At 32.6% G+C, this 24,592-nt stretch overlaps 1 protein-coding gene across 1 annotated transcript; it reads right to left on the bottom strand.

The window, feature by feature from the left end:
• Nucleotides 1-10,125: 10,125 nt before the first annotated feature.
• Nucleotides 10,126-13,337, bottom strand: LOC132295580 (suppressor of disruption of TFIIS). The gene is made up of 8 exons (XM_059793879.1): nt 13,168-13,337; nt 12,986-13,051; nt 12,796-12,893; nt 12,657-12,694; nt 12,483-12,570; nt 12,157-12,366; nt 12,002-12,067; nt 10,126-10,506 (listed from the first exon to the last, which is right to left on the bottom strand). The coding sequence occupies exons 1-8, from the start codon at nt 13,226-13,228 to the stop codon at nt 10,327-10,329; spliced, it is 807 nt and encodes a 268-aa protein (XP_059649862.1). The 5' UTR covers nt 13,229-13,337; the 3' UTR covers nt 10,126-10,326.
• Between the last annotated feature and the right edge of the window lie 11,255 nt (nt 13,338-24,592).

Genomic DNA, 24,592 nt, shown 5'->3' with positions numbered 1-24,592 from the left:
AAACGGAGCATAAGTTTCTAAAATTTTTGTGGTTGTAAATACTGTTTGGTCCCTTAATTTAGTCAAGTTGGACTCCTTTTTGGGTATATGAGTATGTCACATATGGCATGTATTTGATATTTTCTTTGATTTTTGGTTTATACGACAGTTTGAAATAGTGTTTCTTAGAAAGATATTTGTATTATGATTAAATTTTCAGTTTTGTCCTGCATCAATAGAGAGAAATTGACATGTCCACCGTATTCATATAGAGAGAGAGAGTGAAATTTTATTGGGCGTTTTCAACTGCACGATCGATCCGTAGATCTGATCGATGAGCTAGAGGGTTCAAAATGAACAATCTGGAGTTTGGTTTTGAAGGCGGTTTGAGATGGAATAGCTAGGGTTAAAGGTCAACAATTTGAAGTTAGGTTTTGAAGCTAGGGTTAGAGATGAACCAGTATAGAGCTCGATGGAGATGGAGAAGGAGCGAGAGAGGGACGTTTCGATTGGGATGATCAATCCCACGTTGATTTGGTGTTACCAATCTCAGCCCAGGCCATGGGATTCAAATCATGTAATTGGGTCGTTTGGGATTATAACTGCAATATCAAACCCAAATTAGTTTGTAACATCCAAATAATTAATTTGGAATTGGAATTTCCACTTTCAATTTCAAAGCTCCAATATGGTGCTGCCAATTAGTGCCCTTAGAAATGTTTGTAGTTCTTATTATTGTGATATTGCGATATTGCTTATTCCCGGCGCGCTCTCTCTCTTATCTCATTCACCACACACAATTTTATAGGGTATTCCCTAATGGGGGAGGTCAAATACTTGCATCCCAAGGATGGGGTGTACCCGAGAAGGTGAATATTTTTGTGAGATTAATTATTTGTTATTTAGTGGCTAGTTTGTTGTACTTGTGTTCCATTTTTCATGAACCAATGTTACAAACATATAGGCTTCGTTTGACAATCGCTTCTGCTTCATATTTTTTATTTTTGCCTGTAGGGAAGTAAAAGCAGTAAAGTGTGTTTAGTAACATTATTACGATTTGAATAGTATTAAAGCGCTTTCGAAAAAAGAAGCCAAAATTGGTATAAAAAAAATAATGTTTCTGGTTGCTTTCCACAATTTAGCAAAAGCGCTGTTAAAAAATATTAAGTTAACTAGTCATTTAATTTTTCAAACTTGCAATACTTTTTTATTAAGCATGTTACCATGTTTTGTATTCCAAAAGTCTTGCATTACTAGATAGGTTTCTAAATAGTATTGAATACCCTTCAAAGCAAATCCCAAGGATTGCCTCTGGAAGCACCAAGTCTAAGGTTCGAATTCTCTTAGGTGCAAACAATTTCTTGAAGTGATTCCGAGTATCAAGTAAGAAAATTCTACTTCAAACGGACCCAAATCCATAGGGACTGATTTTATTTTATTTTATTTTATTTTATTTATTTATAACAAAGAAGCACACTAACTGACACATACTTTTTGCTTGGAATCCCTCATTTCCTCTTTTGAGGATGGGGAGATTATACCCCCGATGATAGAAAGCTAGATTGCCAAAGTTATATATATTAATATATGAAACTATAAAAGAAAGCAAAAAAGACAGCTATCTCAATCATGTAAAGTACTGTTTATATATATCCAATAATAGAGTATACTCAGTGGTCTACTTGGTAGAATGCCCAGCTTTCTGAGAGGGTATGTCCGAGTTCGAGTTTCCCTAGTTTATCAGGATAAAATTAAACATAATTAAGAATAATTTTAAGGAAGACTCAGAGAAAAGACTCATAAAATTATAAGAGTTTTGCTTCTTCTGATTTTGGTAAAACTTGAGAATAAATTACTGTAAAAAGAGGCCAAAAATACACCAGTATAATTGGGGCATACCCAAATAAACAGCATGGGCCAGAAATCCATATCAAAACAAGAGAACCCAAAGTAGGTCCAAGAAAATAAATAAATAAATTCAACGCAAATGATGCCCAAAGAAAATAAAGAAGCCCAATAATAGGCCCAAAATGGTCACATTTTTCACTAATGCATGAACAAGATTAATTTACAGGAGAAGATATTCGATATACCCGGGGGGCACTGGGCACATTGAATATCTTCTCGTCACAAAGATACAAGATGATACATGTGAAAAAAATAGAAATAATTTTATAAATGATACACTTCTTATCTTGAAATTTTGATTAACGCTTATATGTTGTACATATTCATATCATTTTTATTTTTTTGTCAATCCCCATCATATTCCAAATAAATAATATTTGTGACAAGTTTTGGCATCATTGAGCGAATTATTAAGAGATACCTACCAAATCATTAACTTGAATCCATTGATCCAATGTTGAAAATGATGATTTAAAGCATTGTTTGCACGTATGGCCATATGCATGGCACTTTCATCAACAAGTGGAGAGATGAGGACAAATGTGAGGTGTCTGTGAATACAAAATCATATTTATATTTTTTAGATTAAAGTGAAAAAAACACTCATAGTATTTACATTTTGGACAACTAACGTCCTTATTCTTTATGTTATATAGATAAGTTTGTTAAGTTTGAAAAAAATGAACAAATAATGACTTTATATTATGCATATATGTGCGTTAAGTTTGGAAAGTGAGCAAAAAAGGGTTTGAAATCACTGTTAAGAAATAAAATTTTGAAAATGCCCTTATCTCTTCTGATAATGTCCTTATATATATATATAAACTGAACCGACACCGAACATATCAAGTCGTCGCCGCTATTCCATTATCGACGGCAGTGATGATGAAGAAGAAACTAAAAAAAAAAAAAAAATGAAGAAAAGAAGAAGAAGAAAGGGACATTTTAGTCATTTCACATTTAATTAGTTTTTTTACCTATTTTTTATTTAGTTATAGAGGGGCACTTTAGTCTTTTCAGCATTCAAGTCCTTGTTTACCCCTTGTTTACCCCAAAATTGAATGATAGGGACTTTTAAAAATGTATAGGGGACTATACACTTTATATGCATACCATAAGACTGCTTTTCGCTCCCGGTCCAATTTCTTATTCTATACAATGCATATATATATATATAAGAATATGAAATGAATATTTGATCAAATAATTAGACCGACAAAAATAACTCTTATTTACAAAAAATAATTGAATGACATAAAATAGCTATTAATTTTATACAATGCATATTTTTTATCTTTTTAAAAAATTTTAATAAGTCGGGCAATTAAAAGTAAGGTAATGCATATAACAAAAAATATAAATCAAATCTTATTATTTTAACTAAATTCACACAACATAGAACACAAACTAAATTTATTGGTGTTTTAGTAATTGTCTCTTTAAAGTAAAGTTAGTAAACCCCTTTATTAATTGGGGATATCTTTTACCAAAAAACTTTTAAAATGAATTCAATGCAAAATGTTACAAGTCATAGAGGATTTAATGCAATTCAACCGTAATAATTATATAAATTAAATTTGAGTCTGGCCAAATCAAGCTAAAATAAAATAAAATAATTCCATCACCATCACTAAACTATAACGATGTAGTTAGCATTGAAGAAGTATGTCATTTTGAATCTTTTGCCGTCACTATGTTTTAACTAATAATTGTTAATGATGCAAGTTTGATGATGTAGTTAGCATTAAGTGTCTCTAAATAATTATAGATTCTTTGGGGTAAAATTAATTAACAGCTCAAACAAACACTGAGAGCGACAGCAAATCAATTGAATATGCATTCAATTCATTCGTGTAAAAAATTCATTTGTTCTTCGTTAAATTAAATTAAAAAAAACCTAATTTTAAAATTAAAATGCGAAGTTGGTGGTTCCCATCGTTATCTGATACCCACTAGATGAACATATATATAATTAAAGAACATAAACTTATATAAAGTTGGGCATGCTTAATTTAATAGTGTGTGTGTGTATATATATATATATACACCCTTTAGTTATACATCAAACTGAAAATCACCCTTTAAAAAAAAAAAAAAAATTCAAACTGAAAATGACAACTAGCTAGTTTAGTAATAGCTCAGGTGCTCTAAATACTTTAATGCATATTTCGCGTAATATTTTTATTTTTTATTTAAAAAAGTTTGTTAATAATTTTCTTATTTTTTTAATATTATTTAGAAACATCTGTTAAACAAAAATCTACTATAAAGTAATATTCTAATGTCCGTTTTATTCTTTTACTCTTCAAAATGATCAATGAAATATGTCTAATAATATCATAGTTAAGGACGTTACTTGCACATTTAACCCAATTTTAAGAATTTTTCTCCCACCTTTGCAAAAAAATAAATAAATAAATAAAAATAAAAATTATTAAAAAACTTGTCTCTCTATTTCTGTTAACAGTGTATTTTCTCTCTCTGACTTGAGAGTTATACATTACCTATGACTTAATGTCACTCATAAGTTCTAAAGTCCTAATATATGTATTTCATTTTATAATTATAAAAATTATAAAATTATTCCCAATTAAAATTTAATATAGTTATCATCTTCATTAAATATATAATTTTAAAATTAAATTAAAGATACTTTTTCATTATATATATATATAATTTTTTACATAACAAAAAATGGGTGTTCGAATTCAAAACAACAATAATTGTTAGCATAAATTATAGAAAATACTCGTATAGTATGTTTAGAGTGTGTATCACACCCTTCATGTGCTAAAACGACGTCATTTCGCTTTTTGCCCATTTTTGTCATTTCACAAAATATGTATTTTTACACAATATGTAAAATGTGTATATAAGGGCAATTTAGGCAAACTCTACCTTAAATATGTCATGAAAGATCTATTTGCACAAATTTAAACTTTAGAAATGTTTTCTGCACATGAGGGGGGTGATGCACTTTAAGCATACTATAAGAATGTTTTCTACACTTAGCCCTTAGTAATAAATTAGTTTAATCAAGTTTAATACAAATAACTATTTGTGTCTAATAAGTAATTTCTTGACCATTACTTCAGTTGATATAACCTTTTTTTTCTCGAAAAGATGGTGACGAGTAGTGACGGACCTAATAAATTTGTTAAGGCCAAGTGCCATCGAAGAAAACAAAATTGAGGATAATTTTATTGATAATATTTTCGTTGATTACATTTATGAAAATGAGAGAGGGGCTGTGACGGCCCTGAATTTTATAAACTCAGTGCATCCTGTGATGACCCAAAACGGATCCAAAATACGAAAACAAGACATAAACAAGTCTCTAGAGATGTACCTCATCCCTAAGACACCAAAGTGGCCTTCCGAGGAATCCCGTGACTCGGCGGAAGTAAGATCGGAGTTAAGGTTTCAAAACCCTCCAAGGAATGGACCAAGGGCAAAGTGGTCATTCCAAGCTGAAATGGGTGCCACCGTGCATATCATTGGATAGACAACGAAAAATTAACAAAGTTAAACTCAAAGAATCACCTGATTCGAAGTCCGGATGATAAAGATATCAAATTCCGAAGTTTTGAAACAAAAACACAAAAAAAAAAAAAAAAAAAAGGGAAAGGGGTGCGACTGGTTGCCTAGCACCCTAGGAGTACCCCCACGAGCATCCCATGACAAGTGGCAACCGGTCGCCAAGTGGGCGACCAGTCGCCAAAAAGCTGACTTGCTGGTAAATAGTGATTTCAGCCCAAATGCCATCTTGAAATGCGATTTTGAGGCCTTAAATGACATTTTTTTTTTTTTTTTTTTGTAAAAACATACGGACAAAACCCCCCTTAAAATCATGATTTCTAGCTGACTATGTCAAGACCGAAATTTATTTTTCAAAGTAAAATTCCTAAAATATCCCTAAACCAGATTTTGCAAACAAAATTTAAAATGAGTCCAAATGAGACTCATTTCACCAAGGATAAGGTTTTGCCCAAAAACGATCATGCACGCAAACTTAATGAACCTATTAAGACGCTCTACAATGATCCACGACTTTAAAATATTATCGATGCAAAATATGACCTATCAAACCTCAAATGCGTGAAAAATGTCATCTAAAGGCAAAACTTGCGACAACCGAACGTAGATGCATTCAAAAGACCGTTTGGCTCTTGGCCACACGTCATACATATTAAATGAGTCCTAATGGGTGTACTCATGCACACTTTGTACCATCCAAATTGAAAATGACTCGCTAAAATCTCGAATTTTCCTAATGTTGCCTTAAAAAGCAATATATGAATCCAAAATGCATAAATGAGAACAAAGTGGTGTTTGGCCCTTGGCCATACCTCATACATATTAAATGAATGCCAAAAAGTAAATTTGCATACACAATGCACACTCCTGTGCAAAAACGACATGTTAAAACCTTTGATTTTCATATTATTCCCATTAAAGGCAAAATCCAACTTTAAGTGTTTACATGTGATTCAAATGAAGTTTGGCACTTGGCCACATATCATACACATAAAATAAATGCTAAAAAGTGTACTTATTAGGTACACATTACAAGTTTCAAGGCAAAAATAACATTTTAGCCTAACTATGCATTACAATTTAAAAAGGCAAAACAATACATGCTAACACTTGCATGCTCGTTAAAATATATCAAAGTACTTCAAATTAAATAAAGTGACCTAGGGATGTTGTGCATCCCAAACCAAGGTATCCATACCTAAAAAATATCCCAACAACTAGGGTGAGTAAACAAGTTACTCGTAGGAAGAAGTGCATGCGTATACCCTAAAGATTCAAATGACATGCAAGTTCAATAAAGACCATTACAAGGGACTATTCCTCCTAACGTCTATGTTCCAAGGTGAACCAAGGGATAATCTCAAGTTATACAAGCAATTGAAATAAAAGACAACATACAAGTATACATGCTTAAGTATACAAAACAATGTTGAAACACAATGCACGACATATAAGCATACACTTATGAGTATACTAAACTATATTAAAACAAGATATTCAATATACAAGTATACCTACTCAAGCATACATTTAACATTGAAATACATGTAAAGCAATTATACAAGGCACAAGTATACAAAGCTAATCCTCAATATACAAGTATACATAATAAGTACACTGAACAACATTGAAACTAAATACTTAATATAAACAAGTATATGTCCACAAGTACACTAAACAATATTGAAACTGAAACACAATATATATACAAGTATACATTCACAAGTATACTAAGCAATATTGTTATACATGACATACAAGCATACAAGCTCAAGTACACTAAACCAAAACGAAATAAAATATAGAACGCACAAGCATATAAGGTACAAGTATACTAAGCGTAAATGAAACTCCACGCACCAAATCACTAGTTACAAGTAATCCATGATTAACAACTTGGAAATTGAATGCGAAATAAAGTAGTGAAAAGATAAGGACACATGGTCACTGACCAAACAAGTTATTCTGGGTAATTACGACCCACAGGGTACTACCTAGTGCGCACTTATGACTTAAGGAGACTCTTGTCCCCGTACTAGAGCCGAACCCTAGCCATAACATATTTTATGTGTTTACAAGCTTTTCCAAAATCAACAAGTCCAAAACTTTACAATTAAATAATGCAAGTAATCACGTTATATGCACAAGTAAGGTTGAATCCACACAAACCATGACCTAGAATTCAAATCTAAATGGCGTATGACATGTTAAGTCTTCAATATGCAATTTAGACATAAAACAAGAATATCTTATAATAACCAAGCCAATTTACTATCCTAAGCTATAAGTACTAAATATGCAATAATTTAGTAACTAGTTTTCAAGGTAAACAATGGTGATATTCTAAATAAGGAATATACCTATATAAGATATATTTAAATAAGTTAAACAAGACAATGATATTATATATCATGCTAAGTCAAATTACCATTTTAGGAGGCCACAAGTACTACTTCTACAACAATTTAGTAACATGCTCACAAGGTAGTTAAATGTAATACTTTACAAGAGATTGTCATTTAAACATGAAAAATCTCTAAAATCAAGTAATATAGTAAATGAAACAATTTACTTAGACAAGATATACATGCTCCCAAGGCTTTGAATTATCAAACAAGCTATACAATGCACATAAGTTATAATCTTAAGGCCACTAATTGTCATGTTATCTCTACACATTAGATATATATATATATATATATATATATATATAAGTTAGGCATGCTTTAAATCATGAAACAAACTATACAATATATATATATATATATATATATATATATATATATATATATAACTTACAAGCTACACATATATATACACCAAACATGCTTTTAAATCACTAAACTCTAAGTCATTTCAAAGACTTTCCATCTATATACAAGACTATGATTTAGCAAGCATTTAAACAATATATATTAAGCTCCAAAAATATCAAAACACTTGGAAAATAAACATACAACAACCCCCTACCTCACTAGAGAATTGGATCTCTAGAATCCAAAGAAAGCAAGTGCAAAATGGAAAACCCTTCAAGGGTTTTGTAGAGGAAGATGAGAGGAAACTTTTACTTCCCAATGTTTAGGTTCTAAGATGAGTGGAAGGAGACTAAAAATCAACAATTAGGTATAGGGTTCCAAGCTTTGGCTATGGTATTTAGAGAGAAAAGGCAAAAGTGATGAAGAAGATACACTTTAGTGTATTCCTCCACACACATATCTAGGGTTAGATGGTCAACACACACTTCTACACCATCTCACACATAATAAAGCTAAACATTAATATGAAGCCTATACTTATCATCATCTAAAGCCACTTTCTAAGTCTTAATCCAAACCTTACACTTGTCAACAATCTAAGCCAATAAGTGTACCAATCCTAAGCCAACAAGTGGGTAAATCATCACCCTCCACATGTCATCATCCAAGACTTCCAAGGGTAACCAATGGAATGACAACAAGTGGACCAATGATAGTGTAACACTTGTCACACTTTTCAAAAATTGTAAAAAGATCCCTCCTCTAAATATCTTGCAAATTAAATTGTAAAATGGTCCCTAAGACAAAAATTAATTACACAAAATTCCAAAAGTCAAGAATGTTTCCCAAGAAACTATGCATCCATACCTTTTACAAAAAAGTAAATAAGTAGCATACTTTTCCAAAAAAGTAAAGATACACATTCCATAGCAATAAATTATAGTGGAGGTATGCTAAACCGGGATTAAATCCGAGCACAAAAAGTAAGATTACACGCAAGAAAATATCAACGAAAAAAATAAATTCGTAAAAATAAAAAAGAGGAAAGGAAGAAAAATAACCGGGTCATTGCAGGGGTAAGGGATAGGAATAGTGAACAAATGCCCGAAAGAGAGGGAGAGAGATAAAGTTGATTACCATCTGAGAAGTATGGACACGACAATACAATAAATTATAACAATTAAAATATGAACACGATGGAAACATGATGAAATATATCATTTTATCATGTTTGATCATTAATCTCACGATGGAAAAATCACAAATCATAATAATTAGGAGTTATAAATAATTCATCTATCGTTTAAAGAACTACACATTTGAATCTACTGTGCACCTAATAATGATTTTTAAAGCCAAATATTTTAATTATTTTATGTCATGAGGGTTGTGTCTGACACGCTGAGTAACAATTTGGAAACTACTTTGTTGTTTTCTTATCGTACTTGCTCGTGGATGCTAAAATATATCAAAATGAAAACTTAAGATGGATGCTAAAAGATCAAAATGTGAAAACCTAGATTAATTTTTTGTCAAGTTTTAATCTAAGAGAGAATGTGAGAGAGTATTAATTCACTAGAATTCTAATGAGGGTACAAAAGGAGTTGGAATTTTAAAAGAGTCCCGGAAAGAGTGATAAGATAAAACTCTTGAACAAATTGAAATTCTAGGAAAAGATTAAAAAGAATTAGAAGTCATATAAAGAGGGTAATTATGGTATTGAAAGTATAATAAGCGTGATGTAGGGACTCTTTTATAATTTTATTTTAAGAAAAAAAAATTACAAAAGATAATTGTAGCATTAAAAATATTTTGAGAAATTGGCTTCAGTAATAAATGTCACAGGGCCAAATGAATTCACGAATTATGAAAGAATTTACTGTGAGAGAGCCAAACGACACATCCTTAATTAGATTGTGCGACTCGGGTCAAGATTCGACACAACTTCTGGAATAAAAGATTTCTTGAGAAATTATTTTTATTGACAACACACGTGGGGCCAAATACATGGATACGCATACGTACAAATGGACAGATTCATATTGATTTACATGACAACATTTACATAGCATGATTCACGTGATAGATAGATAGATATATATAGAGAGAGTTGTACATAACTTTATAACCCAAAGACCAAATTTAATTAAGCCGTAACAGTTGGTGTTGCAACAATTGAATCCATTTTTTGGTTCCTTGAAAGATTGATGGTTTCATTGTCACCCTCCTCCAGTCGGCTAAACCATATCTCTGGAATTTCTTTGGCCAGGTTGTCCACTGTCTCTAATGCATAATCGGCTTCTTCGGTCTTCACTGTTTTCCCAACCTATATAACAAAACAAATATTTTACAATATAATTAGACAAAATATATTATTTTTACTAATTGAAATTTGAAAATCAAAGTTCAAGGAAGTACACTTCCTTGTTTATCAAGATCTTAAATGCAATTAATTTTTTTAAAATAATAATTTTCATTGTTTATTTCGTATTTTCTCTAAGAGTTGGTTGAACCATTGGTGATATCTTTCAAATAAGTGTTTTTTCTTTGATAATTTTATTATTATTACTATTATTTATCTTTTATAAAAATACTATTATTTATCTTTTATAAAAATAAGTTGGAGCGAATATGTGAGAAATGTTCATAAGCCTCACTAAAAATATTAGCGCGATGTCATGCAACGGGCTCACACCCAGTGACGGAGTCAGAATTTCAAGTGAGGGGAGGGGGGCACACTTCCAAAAAAAAAAAAAAAACAATATGGAGTACATATACATATATATATATATATATATATATATATATATATATATATATATAACAACTATAAAATTCAAAAAGACAAAGAAGAAGAAAATTATTAAAATATAAAAAGAAAGAAAAATGAAAAAACTTTAATAGGAAATAGTTAAAAAGTTTCAATTGAAGAAGAAAAATTTGACTTTTTATAAGGAATGTGAAGAATAAAAGAAAATATAAGAATATAATTTTAGGAACTACAAATTTGAGGGGGGACTATATAAATTTTTTATATATATGAATTTTTTTTTAAAAATTACCACATATATTATAGGTTACTGACCAACTCAGGGGGCACGTGCCCCCCTAGGCTTTTATTGGCTCCGTCCCTGCTCACACCCTTAGTTAGGAACTTAGGAATTTGTAAGATGCTTGTAAAAAAAAAAAAAATTGTAAGATGCATTCGACTCTAAGGCCCCGTTTGGCAAGCGTGCATTTTGTTTTCACTATTTTTGTTTATGAGTGTCAATTTTCGTAGCAAAAGTATGTTTGGTACGTTTTGTATTGAATAATTGTTTTTTCTTGTTTTGACAACTGTTCATGGCTCAAAACTATATTTTGTCCAGAACAAAACATAGTTTCCAAACGTGCATTGGATTTTTTTATTTATTTTTTATTTTTATCAAAACACTTGCAAAAAAAAAAAAATTCAAACACCTAAAATAAAGAGTATGCCAAACATGTTTAAAATAAGAATAATTTTATTACTCTCTTCATTCCATAAAAAGTGTTACTTTTGGGCAACTGTAACTATCACAAATTGAACTGTCACGGTTCCCAAAAACGGCACTTTTTTTTTTTTTCCAAAGTGAGGTGTATATATATATATATATATTTCATTAAAACGCGTTGCCAAACAGACGTAGGATTTCCTCTAAGCTCCAATTAAATTCCAATTAGTCAGAATTAAAAAAACATATATAGTTAGGTGCTACGTGGCAGAATATGAACCGGATAGACCATATATAAAATACCGGTATGGATTTAGTAAAAACAATCGACCAACAGCAAGAACTTACCAAAACAGTCCGGAGACCCAAGGCTTTTCCAGCGGCGACATTCCGGACGCTGTCATCGAAAAACAACTGCAAACACAACAAATCACATCTTTCAATCACCACCGTTGATCACCATCAAATTCAAAAAGATCTGATAATATGCTTCGCAACCCTACCGTGCGTCGTGGATCCACCGCCGCGACGTCGACGGCGATCTTCATAGCCTCCAGTGAGGGTTTCAGAACAACGGGAAACTCATCAGGACGACTCGATTTCGAGAGATTCGGATTCAGAGTTTCGAAGCATATCAGCTGCTCGAAACAATCTCTGACTCCTAAACGATCCAACACCTTCAAAGCATGATTCCTATCCGAATTCGTAAAAATCTGTAACACAAACCCACAATCAAATCATCAATAAACAAATTTGCTATATATATATATATATATATATATATCTCTCTCTCTCTCTATATATATATATATAATATTGTATGACTCACGATTTTTCTTTGATTGATGGTGCGCAAGAGGCTTCGCAAATGAGGGTCTGGTTTGATCGAATCGTAAGGTAATCTTCCGTGCACGAAACTGTTAGTCAATTCAATAGTTGTTATCCAAGAGTTTTCTAATATTTCAAAATTGGATAATGTGGATGAGACTTCAGTTTTGTTAACCTGTGATAGTCGTCAGCATCGATGTCATAACCTAATGCCTGAAAAAAAAAAAAAAAATTTAAAAAAAAAAATAAAAAAATTAGCAAAAATTAAACGGAGATTAGTAATTGAAAGTGATGATTTCATTAGTGTGTATTACTCGCAAACCGGCCAGAGAGCTTCCGTGGGATTTGAAGAGCTCGACGCGGAGACTCATTGCTTTGGTCCTGGGAAAGCCACATTTTTCGACTAAAAAATCTGTGAAATAGATTGAATAGTAAGTGATCAGAATTATAGGATCAGAAAATCTTGAATTTACCAATATATATATATTAAAATAATTATCAAACCATCGATGTTTAGTTTGGTGGCTGCGCCAATTCCTATCTTGGAAGAGTATAAAGTTTCGTCCAAATCTGTGAGTGGAACAATTCAGATGATCAGACATTGAAGAACATATAGTAGCTAATACAGATGTGTGTGTGTATATATATATGTGTATGTGTAGAGAGAGACAGATTGGCGTGCTTACCGAAGATGAGGGAATCGAAGGGGGAAGTAGAATCTCGAAAAGACTGGCAACGGAAATCCATGGGAGGAGAGAGAGAGAGAGAGAGAGTGAAGTTGAAAGGAAATGAGAGACGAGAGATTTTGATCGGAGATGATGGTGGTTTGATGCTGTGTATACGAGGCTTTGAGAATGTGGAGAACAGAGCTATATATAGAGAGAGCGAATGAGGAAGACACTAGATAGAGACAGAGATGTGCTGACTCAGACATCAATTTTTGAAAGCAACGGAACCAAGTAGAGATGGGGCCTACACGTCAAACCCTCGTTTATGACAAAAGAACTGAGTTACAGCCCTAATTTACCAAATTGTGGATCTTTATTTCATGTTATAAAAACCAAAACTTAGCAAGAATTTTATAATATTCGCTAAGATAATTTTATAATATTCGCTAAGATATGTACGAAGTAAAGTACTTCTCCGAATATCTTTTACTTTTTTAAAACTTATCCTAATTTAAATGGATAGTTTTGCCAATTTTAATTTATCATTTAAATCTTTATAAATTTTAGTATTTATCCAATTAAGTGCAAACATGATATTTTTTAAGTGACAAAAACACTACTTTCCACTAAATGCTGAAACATAAAAATTAAAAAGATATCAAAAAAATATTTATTTTAAAATTAACACTTAAAAATTCTTTTACAATTTTAAGTACTTAATTTTTAATTTTATCAAACACCATCTAACTTTCTAATCTTCATTTGAACAATTAGCATTCGAGTGACATGTTTTTTTTACTAAATAAAAATTAAAAAATTACTTAAGCCCAAAGTAATAATAATATATTATCATAGATTCAATTTTATTAAGTTACGACATAATTTTATCTCATTATTGATGGTATTTGTGAAATACATTGCGTCTTAAGATACTAGCAATTGACTATAAAAGTAGAATATGCGTTAAGATATGTGGTTCAGCGTCACTTTTTTGTTCAAAATTTAAATTTTTGTAGAGACAAAGTAGGTGTATGAAAACATTTAATTAATAAAAATAAAATAATAATAAGAAGTAGCAGTATAAGGAGTTGGATTAATAATAATGGTGTTAAAAGGGTAATCTAATTAATTCGTCATTAATATGAAATAGTTGTTCTCATGTTTAAATTAGAGTTCTTATGTGTTGATATTAAATTTGTACCATAATGACATTTTTTTGCTCTTAAAAAACAAATATGGAAAATAAAATGTATGGAATATGTTGAAGAGATAGAGACTTAAATATTATAGTTGACTTCTCAAAATTTCACCGACCATATGTGACTCACCCATACAAGTTATCGTTTACAAAATTGCTTTCTCGTACAACGTAATAAAATGTATGAATACGTTTGGTTGTTTGAAAAACAGGTGTTACTTAAAATCTGACATCGAGTTTTGGTTGTTCGAAGAACATAATGAAGTGTTTAGATATAAAATTATTACTGTATGTGGTTGTTCTTCCCAAATATTATTATTATTATTATTATTATTATTATTATTATTATTTTGGGTCTTGTCAAGAAGAAATGTGTTATCACGTTTTGGTGGGTGGAAACAAAAGAAAATGTTCGAAAACCGAGGCCTAAATTATTATAGTAGTGTTGAATAGTCATTAATTTACTTTTCATTTGGATCCAATACTATACAAATATTTTGGAACATTCTTTCTTACTCGAATTTGCAATGTTTTCATTACAGTCAGGTCATTCTGTCTACCCAGACGCTTAACGTGACACCATAACTCTAATACTAACTATAACGAGTGGACATTTGTCCATTTACTCAAAAAATTAACTTATTGAATAATATTGTATGCCTACTCATCTATATTCTTTTCACCTTCTACCCTAATTCAATATAAGAAAAATATTTTTTATAATATTAAGCTATTAGGTAATACTTTAGGAAACTAAATTTTCTACTATATAAGTCTCCTTATTATGTTTTGCCGTGCATCCAAACAACACAGTTTACAAATATAGTTCTCTTATACCGATAATGCAATAGTCATTACTTCAAAAAACAGAACTTGCAACATCTTTATTTTGCTGCAGTCTTATAGAACGTATTATATTCTCGACCTAAATGAGTATTGTAGTTTATAAATAATTAGAATTCGAGAATTTTAACATTTGTCTACATCAGAAAGTGTTGAGGTTCAAGTTTTTAACCAAAAAAAAAAAAAAAAAAAAAAGCCAACAACGTATGTTTCAATGTTTTATTTATTTAAGTCAATACCTAACAAAAAATAAAAAATAATTTTTTAAGTAGATAATTAATAAAATAACTTAGAGAATGACGAAATGAAGGGTATTTGAGTAACTCAACTGTGTAAGCATTTGAGAATGTGGTGTGAGCCCACATCATATGTCCTTCTCAGAAAGTCCATAAGTTGTATGGCACATGGAATGCGTGACTAATTTTTATTGCATCGTGTTACTCATTGTTTATGTGCAACATTATTTTTAAATAACATAAAAAAAAAAAAAAAAAAAAGACAAACTACTACTTATGCAAGAGATGGAATTTAAATAATTATGAGAGGGAAAAGTTGAAAATTTAAATTATGTTTGTATGAATTTGCTAAGTAGGCCGGATTGTCATTTACCAAAGCAATCTTTATGCTTCGTTTGGTTGGAGGGATAACAAAATGGATCGAGGTGAGAAGGGAATGTATAGATGAGGCATCTTAGACAAAGGAATGTGTCTCCCTCACTTTTTGTTTGATTGGCTGGAATGACAATTTTTTTTTTTTTTTTTTGGAAGGAAGGAAAATCGAATTTCTCTATACATATACTGGTATATTTTTACCATTATACCCATATTAAGGTAACAGGGTTTAATAAGCAAACTTTTAGGAAAGTTAAAAATGAAAAATTACATTTTGTTGGTCATTATCATTCTTTCTCTCTCATTCTCCCTCTTTTCCCTTTCCTCCAACCAAACATAATTTTTTTATTTTTTTTTATCTCCCCTCTCATCTATCCCGCCCCAATCATTCCCTCTAACCAAACATACCATTAATTTTAGTCTCCTTGTCTATGCTATATTTGTGATTTTTTTAAGCTACATCTCAGGTAAATATAATAAAATATTATTAGGTTATTGTCTGCCCTCAAATAGACCCTACGACCGGAAATGGTGTTTGGATAGCACAATGGCAATGACATGGAACTTTGGTGATGACTATGTAGCAGGGTGGGGGGAGCCAGTGATGTCCAGCCCCCCTTCCCACCCCCCCCCCCCCCCCCCCCCCCCCCCCCCACTATAATACATATGGTTAATTTTTATTTTTTTTATACATATGAAAAAAATTTCAAAATCATTTCTTAACCTTTTCCCCCCCACTTTTACTCTTTAAATTCCTTTAACTTCCATATTTTAAAAATTTTTAATTTTCCTTCTTCAACCATGCTCTAATTCTTTTCCTTTAGAAGTTCTATCATTTTTCTCTGAATTGAAATTCTATCTCCACACCTGCTATGCTAACAAGAATCAAATATGCAAGAGTGGTAAAACATGAACAACATTTGGGAATGGAATATAACGGTTATACTCTCCCTGTCCCATAAAAAGTATCCTTTTTTGAGAACCTATCCTTTTATGCTGTGTTTGGTGTGCATGAATGAAATAGAATGCAAATGAGAATGGGAATGGAATGGAATGACCATTCTCATTCCATTGTTTGGTTGTAAAAATGAAATGTGTAGGAATTGAATGATAATAATTATTCTAGTGTTTGGTTAGACCAATTTAAAATTTAGAATGGAATAAATTCAAACTGCGTTCTCCAAAATATTCTTCTTAGTAACAAATAAATTAAAATAACAAAATGACATTCTTCTATAATTTTTTAAAAATAAATGGTGGCAGTGGCAGTGGTGGATGGTGGTGACAATGGAAAGTGGTAGTGGTGTTGGAAGGTGGCGGGAGTGGCATTGGTGGAAGGCGGCCGCGGTAGTATTGTTGGAAGGCGACAGTGGTGCTTGATGAGTACTGAAAAGTGCGTAATTAAACCCCTTAAGCTTAGGTATTCTAGATACTTTATCTATCTTATTTTCATGTTTTAAACTAATTTCATGTTATTACCCTTTTTAGGTACTTATCCCAAAAATAAGTTAATTCAATCAAATAAGAGCTTAAAAGAAGCAATCCCAAGCTGAATGGAAGAAATGAGCAAAATGGAAGCAAAATGAAGCAAAGTGTGAAAATCAGTAAGTTCGATTGATCTCAACATTCCTTCGATCAATCAGAGCAACATCGATTTGGACGCTTTAAGATGGATCCAAGCCTTTGTCTTTATCCAAAAGAATCCACCATGGTCGATCGATCCAACTTATCTTCGATCGATCGAAAATATTCGATCTTTTTCACACCTACCACCCCACCTACCACTCTTGTCTCTTTCCCAAAATATCTCAGAGATTTGTCTTTATTCAAAAAGGCGCCGCCAAAGATAATCGATCTCTACAGCATTCAATGGATCTCACCTCAGTTCGATCGATCTCAACACAGTTCGATCGATTAAACCCTCTCAAGTGCGAATTAAATCAAATTCCAGCTCATTAAAAGTTGTCTCATGGTGCAATCATTGCAAGGACCCTAGTGCACGAATCCAGACCATTGGGTGTGACACTTGAGCCTCCTATATAAGAATTTTGAGTCATTTTTACATATAGCTTGGAAGATCTTCAATACATATATACTTAGAAACATTCTTAGAGAGAAAGAAATGAGAGGAGGAGAGGCTAGAGATACATTCTTGGGAGTTCTTCCATTCTTCTAGGGTTTCCATCAAGAAGGAGGTCATTCCTATTATGGAGATAGCCCTTGAGGGTTGGATGACTACTTCAATGAGTGGCTAAACATCTTCTTGGGGCTAGAGTTAGCCCTAAGCATGCCTTCTAGATTCTAATGCTTTGTATTTTGAGAGGATTTGTGTTGTAATCTTGTCTTGACACTTATTTTATATATGAATCTTGTTTATTCAATGATTTGTGTGGTTTAATACTTCCAATTGATCATTTCATTCTATCCATATGTCTATGTATGCTAGAATAGATGTTTATGTGTTTATCTCTAGTTTTTGTGTTATTGATGCATGTCTATGTGTGTTGATGTTATGGATTTAGAGATTGTCAAGGTATAGTGCTTAATAAAATACTATTGTGGTTTATTTGATGGTTCATACTCATGTCTTGATGGATTGTGCCTCTCCCTTAGTTTATTTAGTTTAATTTTCATGCCCTTAGCTTAGTTGTAGTGTAGTTACCTTAGTTGTTAGATGGGAGGACAATCTATGTTTGTTGTTTGATGTTTCATGCTTACGAATGCAAGTAGTATTATTCTCTAACCATGTGATGTGATTGAATTGTGAGCTTAAAGGAAGGATTAATGGCTTAGTTTGATGTATTGTGCTATTCACTAGGTTGCTTAGACAATATATGTTTAATTGGCCATCCATGTTTGTTGAAACAATCAATCACACACTCTCAAATTACAACACATGTTTCCCCTCATTAATTATACATTGAATGTCTAGAATGGTGATATTTAGTGGTAACCTCTAGACCCCAAGACCTCACTCTCTTGTTTTCTCTAAATTTCATTTAAATTGTTTATTTTACATTGAACTTGTTTAGTTTACTTTAGTTTGTAGTCTAATCAACCAAACACACCATCTTTTGATCATTTGACCTACTAACCCTATACATTGTTTCCATTACAAGCACGCCTCTAATTCCTTGGGACGATCCTTACTCACCCTAGCTATATTTTTAGTTAGAGGTAGTAGTGGCTTTTATAAATTTAAAACTTGGCCACATCGCACACTCACACTCTCTTTTGAACATTTTTAAACGTTGGTGCGCCGGCAACACCAGTGCCGGTGGAAGGCGGTGGTAGTAGTGTGGTAGTGATGGAAGGTGGTGGTGGTGGTAGTGGTAGAAAGTGGTGATGATGGTGGAAAACGGTAGCGGTGGTGGTGGTGAAAAGCTGTGGCGGTGGCGGTGGTGGAAGGCGGTGGCGCTTGTGGTGGTAGAAGGCAGTGGCACTAGCGGTGGTGGTAGTGGTGGAAGGCGATGAAAGGTGGTGGTGGTGATGGTAGAAGGTGGTGGAAGGTAGTGGTGGTGAAAGAAGGCGGCGGTGGTGGTGATGGAAGGTGGTGGTGGTGGTGGTGGAAGGCGGTAGCGGTGCTGAAATGTGGTGGTGGTGGAGAAAGGCGGTGGCGGTGGTGGAAGGTAGCGGTGGTGGTGGAATGTGGTGGTTGTGGTGAAAGGCGGTGGCGATAGCGGTGACGGCGGCGGCGGCGGCGGTGTTTGCGGCAAAGAAAGGCAATGTCGGTGGTGAAAGGTGGCGGCAGTGGTGGTGGTGGTGGAAGGCGGTGGTAGTGGTGGAAGTCAGTGGTGGTGAAAAGCGGAGGTGGTTGTGGTAGAAGGTAGTAGTGGTTTTTGAACTTGGAACATGAGGGTTTTTTAGGAAGTTGATTTTTAAAATTTTTTTACTTGGGAATGGAATGGCCATTCCACAGATTTAGTTGTGAAATGGATTTTCATTCCAATAGAATGGTCATTCCCACTTTGAATTGCAAACCAAACAAATAAATGGTTAGAGTGGACATTTCATTCCATTCCATTCCTACACACCAAACGTAACATTAAGGGTGTAGTTTTTAATTTTTCTTCTTATTATAGTGGTACGAGATGAATTTCTAATAATACCTTTTTATGATGGGTCCATTACCTTTATAACTTTAAGGCAAAAAGGGCAAATTAGGAATTTTAAAAAATAGTACATTAGAATTTGAATTTGAATAATTATTTTGGGACAACAAAAAATGAAAAGGTGGACACTTTTTATGGGACAGAAGGAGTAATATATAATTAAAGTGAGAATTGATATCAGACAATGATTCTCTTACTTAATTGCTCCGTCGTATGTTATTATCGTAAGTTGAATTAGTGAGAACGTTTTTTTTGTTTTTTCTTGAATTAGTGAGAGCTTAACACATTGCATTTTATATAAAGAGTTAAAATCTTAAAATTCCTATATACTATCCCAAAACGTCACATAATCCCTATATTAACAAATAATCCTCGTAACTAACAAACATTATTATTTTCCCCCATTATGTGACTGGAGCAGTTAATTGACATGTTGAATTACAACATTGTCCTCCATGGTTAAAATCATAAACCCTGTATAAAATCCAAAATCAGTCATATAACCTTTATACTAAGAAAAACGTCTAAAAACTCCATTACTTCTTCAAAATTTACCGTATGACCCCCAATCATTTTGTTTGCCATCAAATAGTAACGGGATACTAGCACATGCTTGTTATGTGCCAACTTTTAAAATAATATATAACTAGAATGCCCTTTTACCCCATTAATGAACAAGATGTCCTTTTAAACCTCAAGTCAAGTCCCATGGACTCCTTCCACTCAAGGCGGAGCCAGGAATTTGATTTGGGGGTGGAGGAGTTGTAACGACCCAAGTTGTTTTCAACCCGGTGCGTCAGTGATGAACCGAAAGTTAATCCGATCATGGATTCAAAATGCGGAAGCAAATGATAAACCAAGGTCTTAAGAGATAAGAGTCACTTCCAAGACACCAATATAATCTCCCATGAGATCACGGAACTTAAAGAAAACAAAAACGGTAGTAAGGGTCAAAAAGGATAAAACTTGCTACCCAAGGGGCAAAAAGGTCAATTCACTATTAAAAGGAGAAACTTGACTCTAAATAAGTCAAAAAAGGTTAATACAACCTAATCTAATCATTTTGAAACATTCCAAGAGGTTCCATGAACATTGGCTAAGAATCCCATATAATGCCCTATCCCGGTTGGAGTGAAAACTGACACTACTTCACTAAAATATGGATAAATCCCACTGTGTTTTGAATCTAAGGATAGGATTGGTATCATTGGAAAGCTGACTCAAAATCCTTGAGTTTAGGCTCAAAAATCACCCCATTTGGATTAGAAATGAAGAAGTTATAACCTATTGAAGTTGGATGATCAGTACTGGAACTCCACAGAGACTAGGCTAGGGATCAAGCTATTTCGATCGACCGAAATGGACTTTCGGACGACCGAAATGAAAGTACTGAGACTTGAAATCATGAAGAAAAGGTTCGTGTTGCTTCGGTCGACTGAAATGACTCATGAACAGTGCATTTGGCTACTGGAATGTAATAATACTGTGCATTGGCAATTCTATTTGCCATCGGTCGACCGAAATAGAGCTTCGGTCGACCGAAACACCACAAAAAGCTGTTGAAAAAGCTGATATGAGCCCAAGGTGTGAAGGTTCAACCTTAACTTTGAATCCCATGATGTTTTGGTTCACAATGAATATATAAAACTGATTTTTCATGAATTTTGAGAATGTGAACATGTCAACAACTTTGGTCTGAATAAATAAACATAAAACAATGGCCCATGGCCCCATACACATCATTTACAAGATTTTGACCTCTCAAACCTCAAATTTTGTTTAAAAGACAATTGAAGCAAAAATGTTATACCAAAAGTGTCTTAAGTACCAAGGTAGACATGCTTGCCCTTGGCCTCTTTACTTATATGCTTCTAATGTCAAAAGTGATTACTTAAGCATTTTACACATCAAAGAAGTTACATAATCTTCAAAAGTACCATACATACATGGTATTCAAAATATGATATCAAAAGAAAGGCATGCTAAATACTTGCATGTCAATATACAAAAATGCTTCATTTAGCTCAAAAGCTTCTAAGGATGATGAGCCTCCAAGAACATAGTCTCTTTACCTGAAAAACAACCTAAACCACTAGGGTGAGTAATCAAGTTACTCGTAGGATGTGGTGCATGCGCATACCCTATAGTTTCAAGTATAATGTGAACCAAACATAGACAATCACAAGGATGCATTCCACCTAACGTCTATATTCCCATGGTGCTCTAAGGGATCATCTCAAGCTATACAAACGTTGAAACGGTAAACACGTAACATCCAAGTATACATAAGCAAGTACACTGACCACATTAAACTAAGATTTACCAAATCACAAGTTACAAGAAATCCATGATTTACAACTTTGAAAGTAATGCGAAATCAAGTAATGGAAAGACTAGGATATGTGGCCACGAGACCATACAAGTTATTTTGGGTAATTATGACCCACAAGGTACTACCTAGTGCGCACTATGACTTAAGAGAATTCCTATCCTCAGTATTAGAGTTAAACTCTAGCCATCAAACATTTCATATCCTTACAAGCTTCCAAAAAAATCGACAAGTTCATGACATTTATACAATCTCAATGCATGAACTACCTACCAAGCACAAGTAGGGTAAAACCACGCAAACCATGCCCTAAGGTTTCATGTCTAAAGTGGTAAGCTAATGATACTACACATTATGCCACATGGATTTAATATTAATGTAGGCCACAATTACTAATTACGCAATATAGCAATTTACCTACAAGTAATTTCAAGTGATACTTACAAGACTTTCAATGAAATCTATATTACTTAACAACACAAGAGTAATTTCAAGATATTCATCATAAATCCTCAATGAAATCACAAGTATTAGGCAAATCATTAAACAATAACCTATCTATACAATTTAAAAGTCATATACATGCTTTAATCCACAAATCCTAAGTCAAGCATACAAAATCTCTATTCATATGCAAATACAAGAATTTTAAAGCATGTAATCAATATATATCAAGCTCCAATATATATAAAACCCAAAGAGGATAAACATACAACCACCTCTACCTCAATAGAGAATTGAATCTCTATAATCCAAGCAACCAAGCCCTAAATGTAAAACAAGTTTAGGGTTATTGAAGAGGAGAGTGAGAGGAATATTTTCTCTCCCAAGGTTTTTACTCTAAGGTGCAAGGAAGTGAGCCAAATTGAAGGGAGAAGCTATGAACTAAGCTTTCCTCCAATGATGGATTTGCTAGGGTTCAAGAGAGATAATGAAATGAAGAAGGTAAAGTGTAAAATGGTAAGTGGAAGGGTTAGAAATCCTCTACTCACTATGTGTTCTTGCACTACCTCTCTCTCACACACAATGTAAGACTAAATTTTGATCCTACACTTGTCACTAATCCAATGCCTCTTCCAAGACTAAATCCCAAGCCCACACTTGTCACAAATCAAAGGCTACATGTGCAGTAATATAAGGCCAACACATGGATGAATCTCCACCCACCAAATGTCAAGAAGTTATGGTGCCAAGTCTCTTCACCTAAATGCCAACAAATGGCTCCATGAGAGTGTGACACTTGTCACACTTTTCAAAAATTGCAAAATGGTCCTTTTTCAAAATATATTCTAAAATAAATTGTAAAAAGGTCCCTAAAAAGAAAAATAATTATTTTACATAATTACACTAAAACCCTAAAAGTTATAAATAATTACACATTCATGCTCTTTACAAGAAAAGTATTAATCTAGCATGTTTTTCAAGAAAAGTAAAAATACCAATGTTATAGAAATCAAATACCATGAATGCATGCAAAACCGGAATCAAATCTGAGCACAACAAGTGAGGTTATGTAAGGAAAAACGAAAAACAGGAAAAAAATGAAATAGGGAAAAGACAAAATAGGAAAAAGTTGCAAAAAAAGAAAATCACCGAAAATGGAAAAGGAGGAAAAAGACTGGGTCATTACAGGAGGGGGGACTTGTATATAACTAAAATTTAACTTTTTTATAAATAATTGTAATACAATTTCTATATAATGTTAATTTTTGTGTGTATGTAAATATATCTTGAAACAATATAATCAAAAATGAGAAAAAGTGCAACCTAGGTATCCGGAAAACTAATATTAAAAGGAAATAATTTTTACTTCAGTCTTTGGTTCGAATTTTCAATAATTTTAATTTTTGAAATATTTTTTGAATACTTTGATTCTACTTTGGTAAAGATATATTATTCTTACCTTGATAAATTTTTTTAAAAAATATATAATTAAACAAATCTCACAAGGTTTAACAAAACACGATTATAATGATCAAAATAAAGAAGTACTTTAGTACACGATTATACAATGAGTAGTTACAAAAAATTTCATTTATAGTTAAAAATACTAATGTATAATATTATTGTTGTTGTTGGTATTCTTGCCATCCAGCACTCATGATACCTTAGTTTTTCATCCTTTCAATAATCCCAATATTAATATATACTTCTAAATATTTTTATGCCTATATCTAAATATTTTTCTTATAAACACTATCTTTAGAAAATATATGAGAATGAGGCTAAATGATCACTTTTGTTAGTTATGGGGGTTATTTGATAGTATAAGGAGTTTGTGATTAAATTGTATACCGGAGAAATCCCACTCAACACATAAACAACGGCATTTTAATTCAATTTCTTTTCA

Source organism: Cornus florida, unplaced genomic scaffold, assembly GCF_030987335.1.
Source record: "Cornus florida cultivar Cherokee Brave unplaced genomic scaffold, ASM3098733v1 CherokeeBrave_3.0.0_Hap2_Chr01, whole genome shotgun sequence".
In the NCBI taxonomy this organism is placed as follows: Eukaryota; Viridiplantae; Streptophyta; class Magnoliopsida; order Cornales; family Cornaceae; genus Cornus; species Cornus florida.
This window is presented reverse-complemented; position numbering and strand designations above follow the sequence as displayed.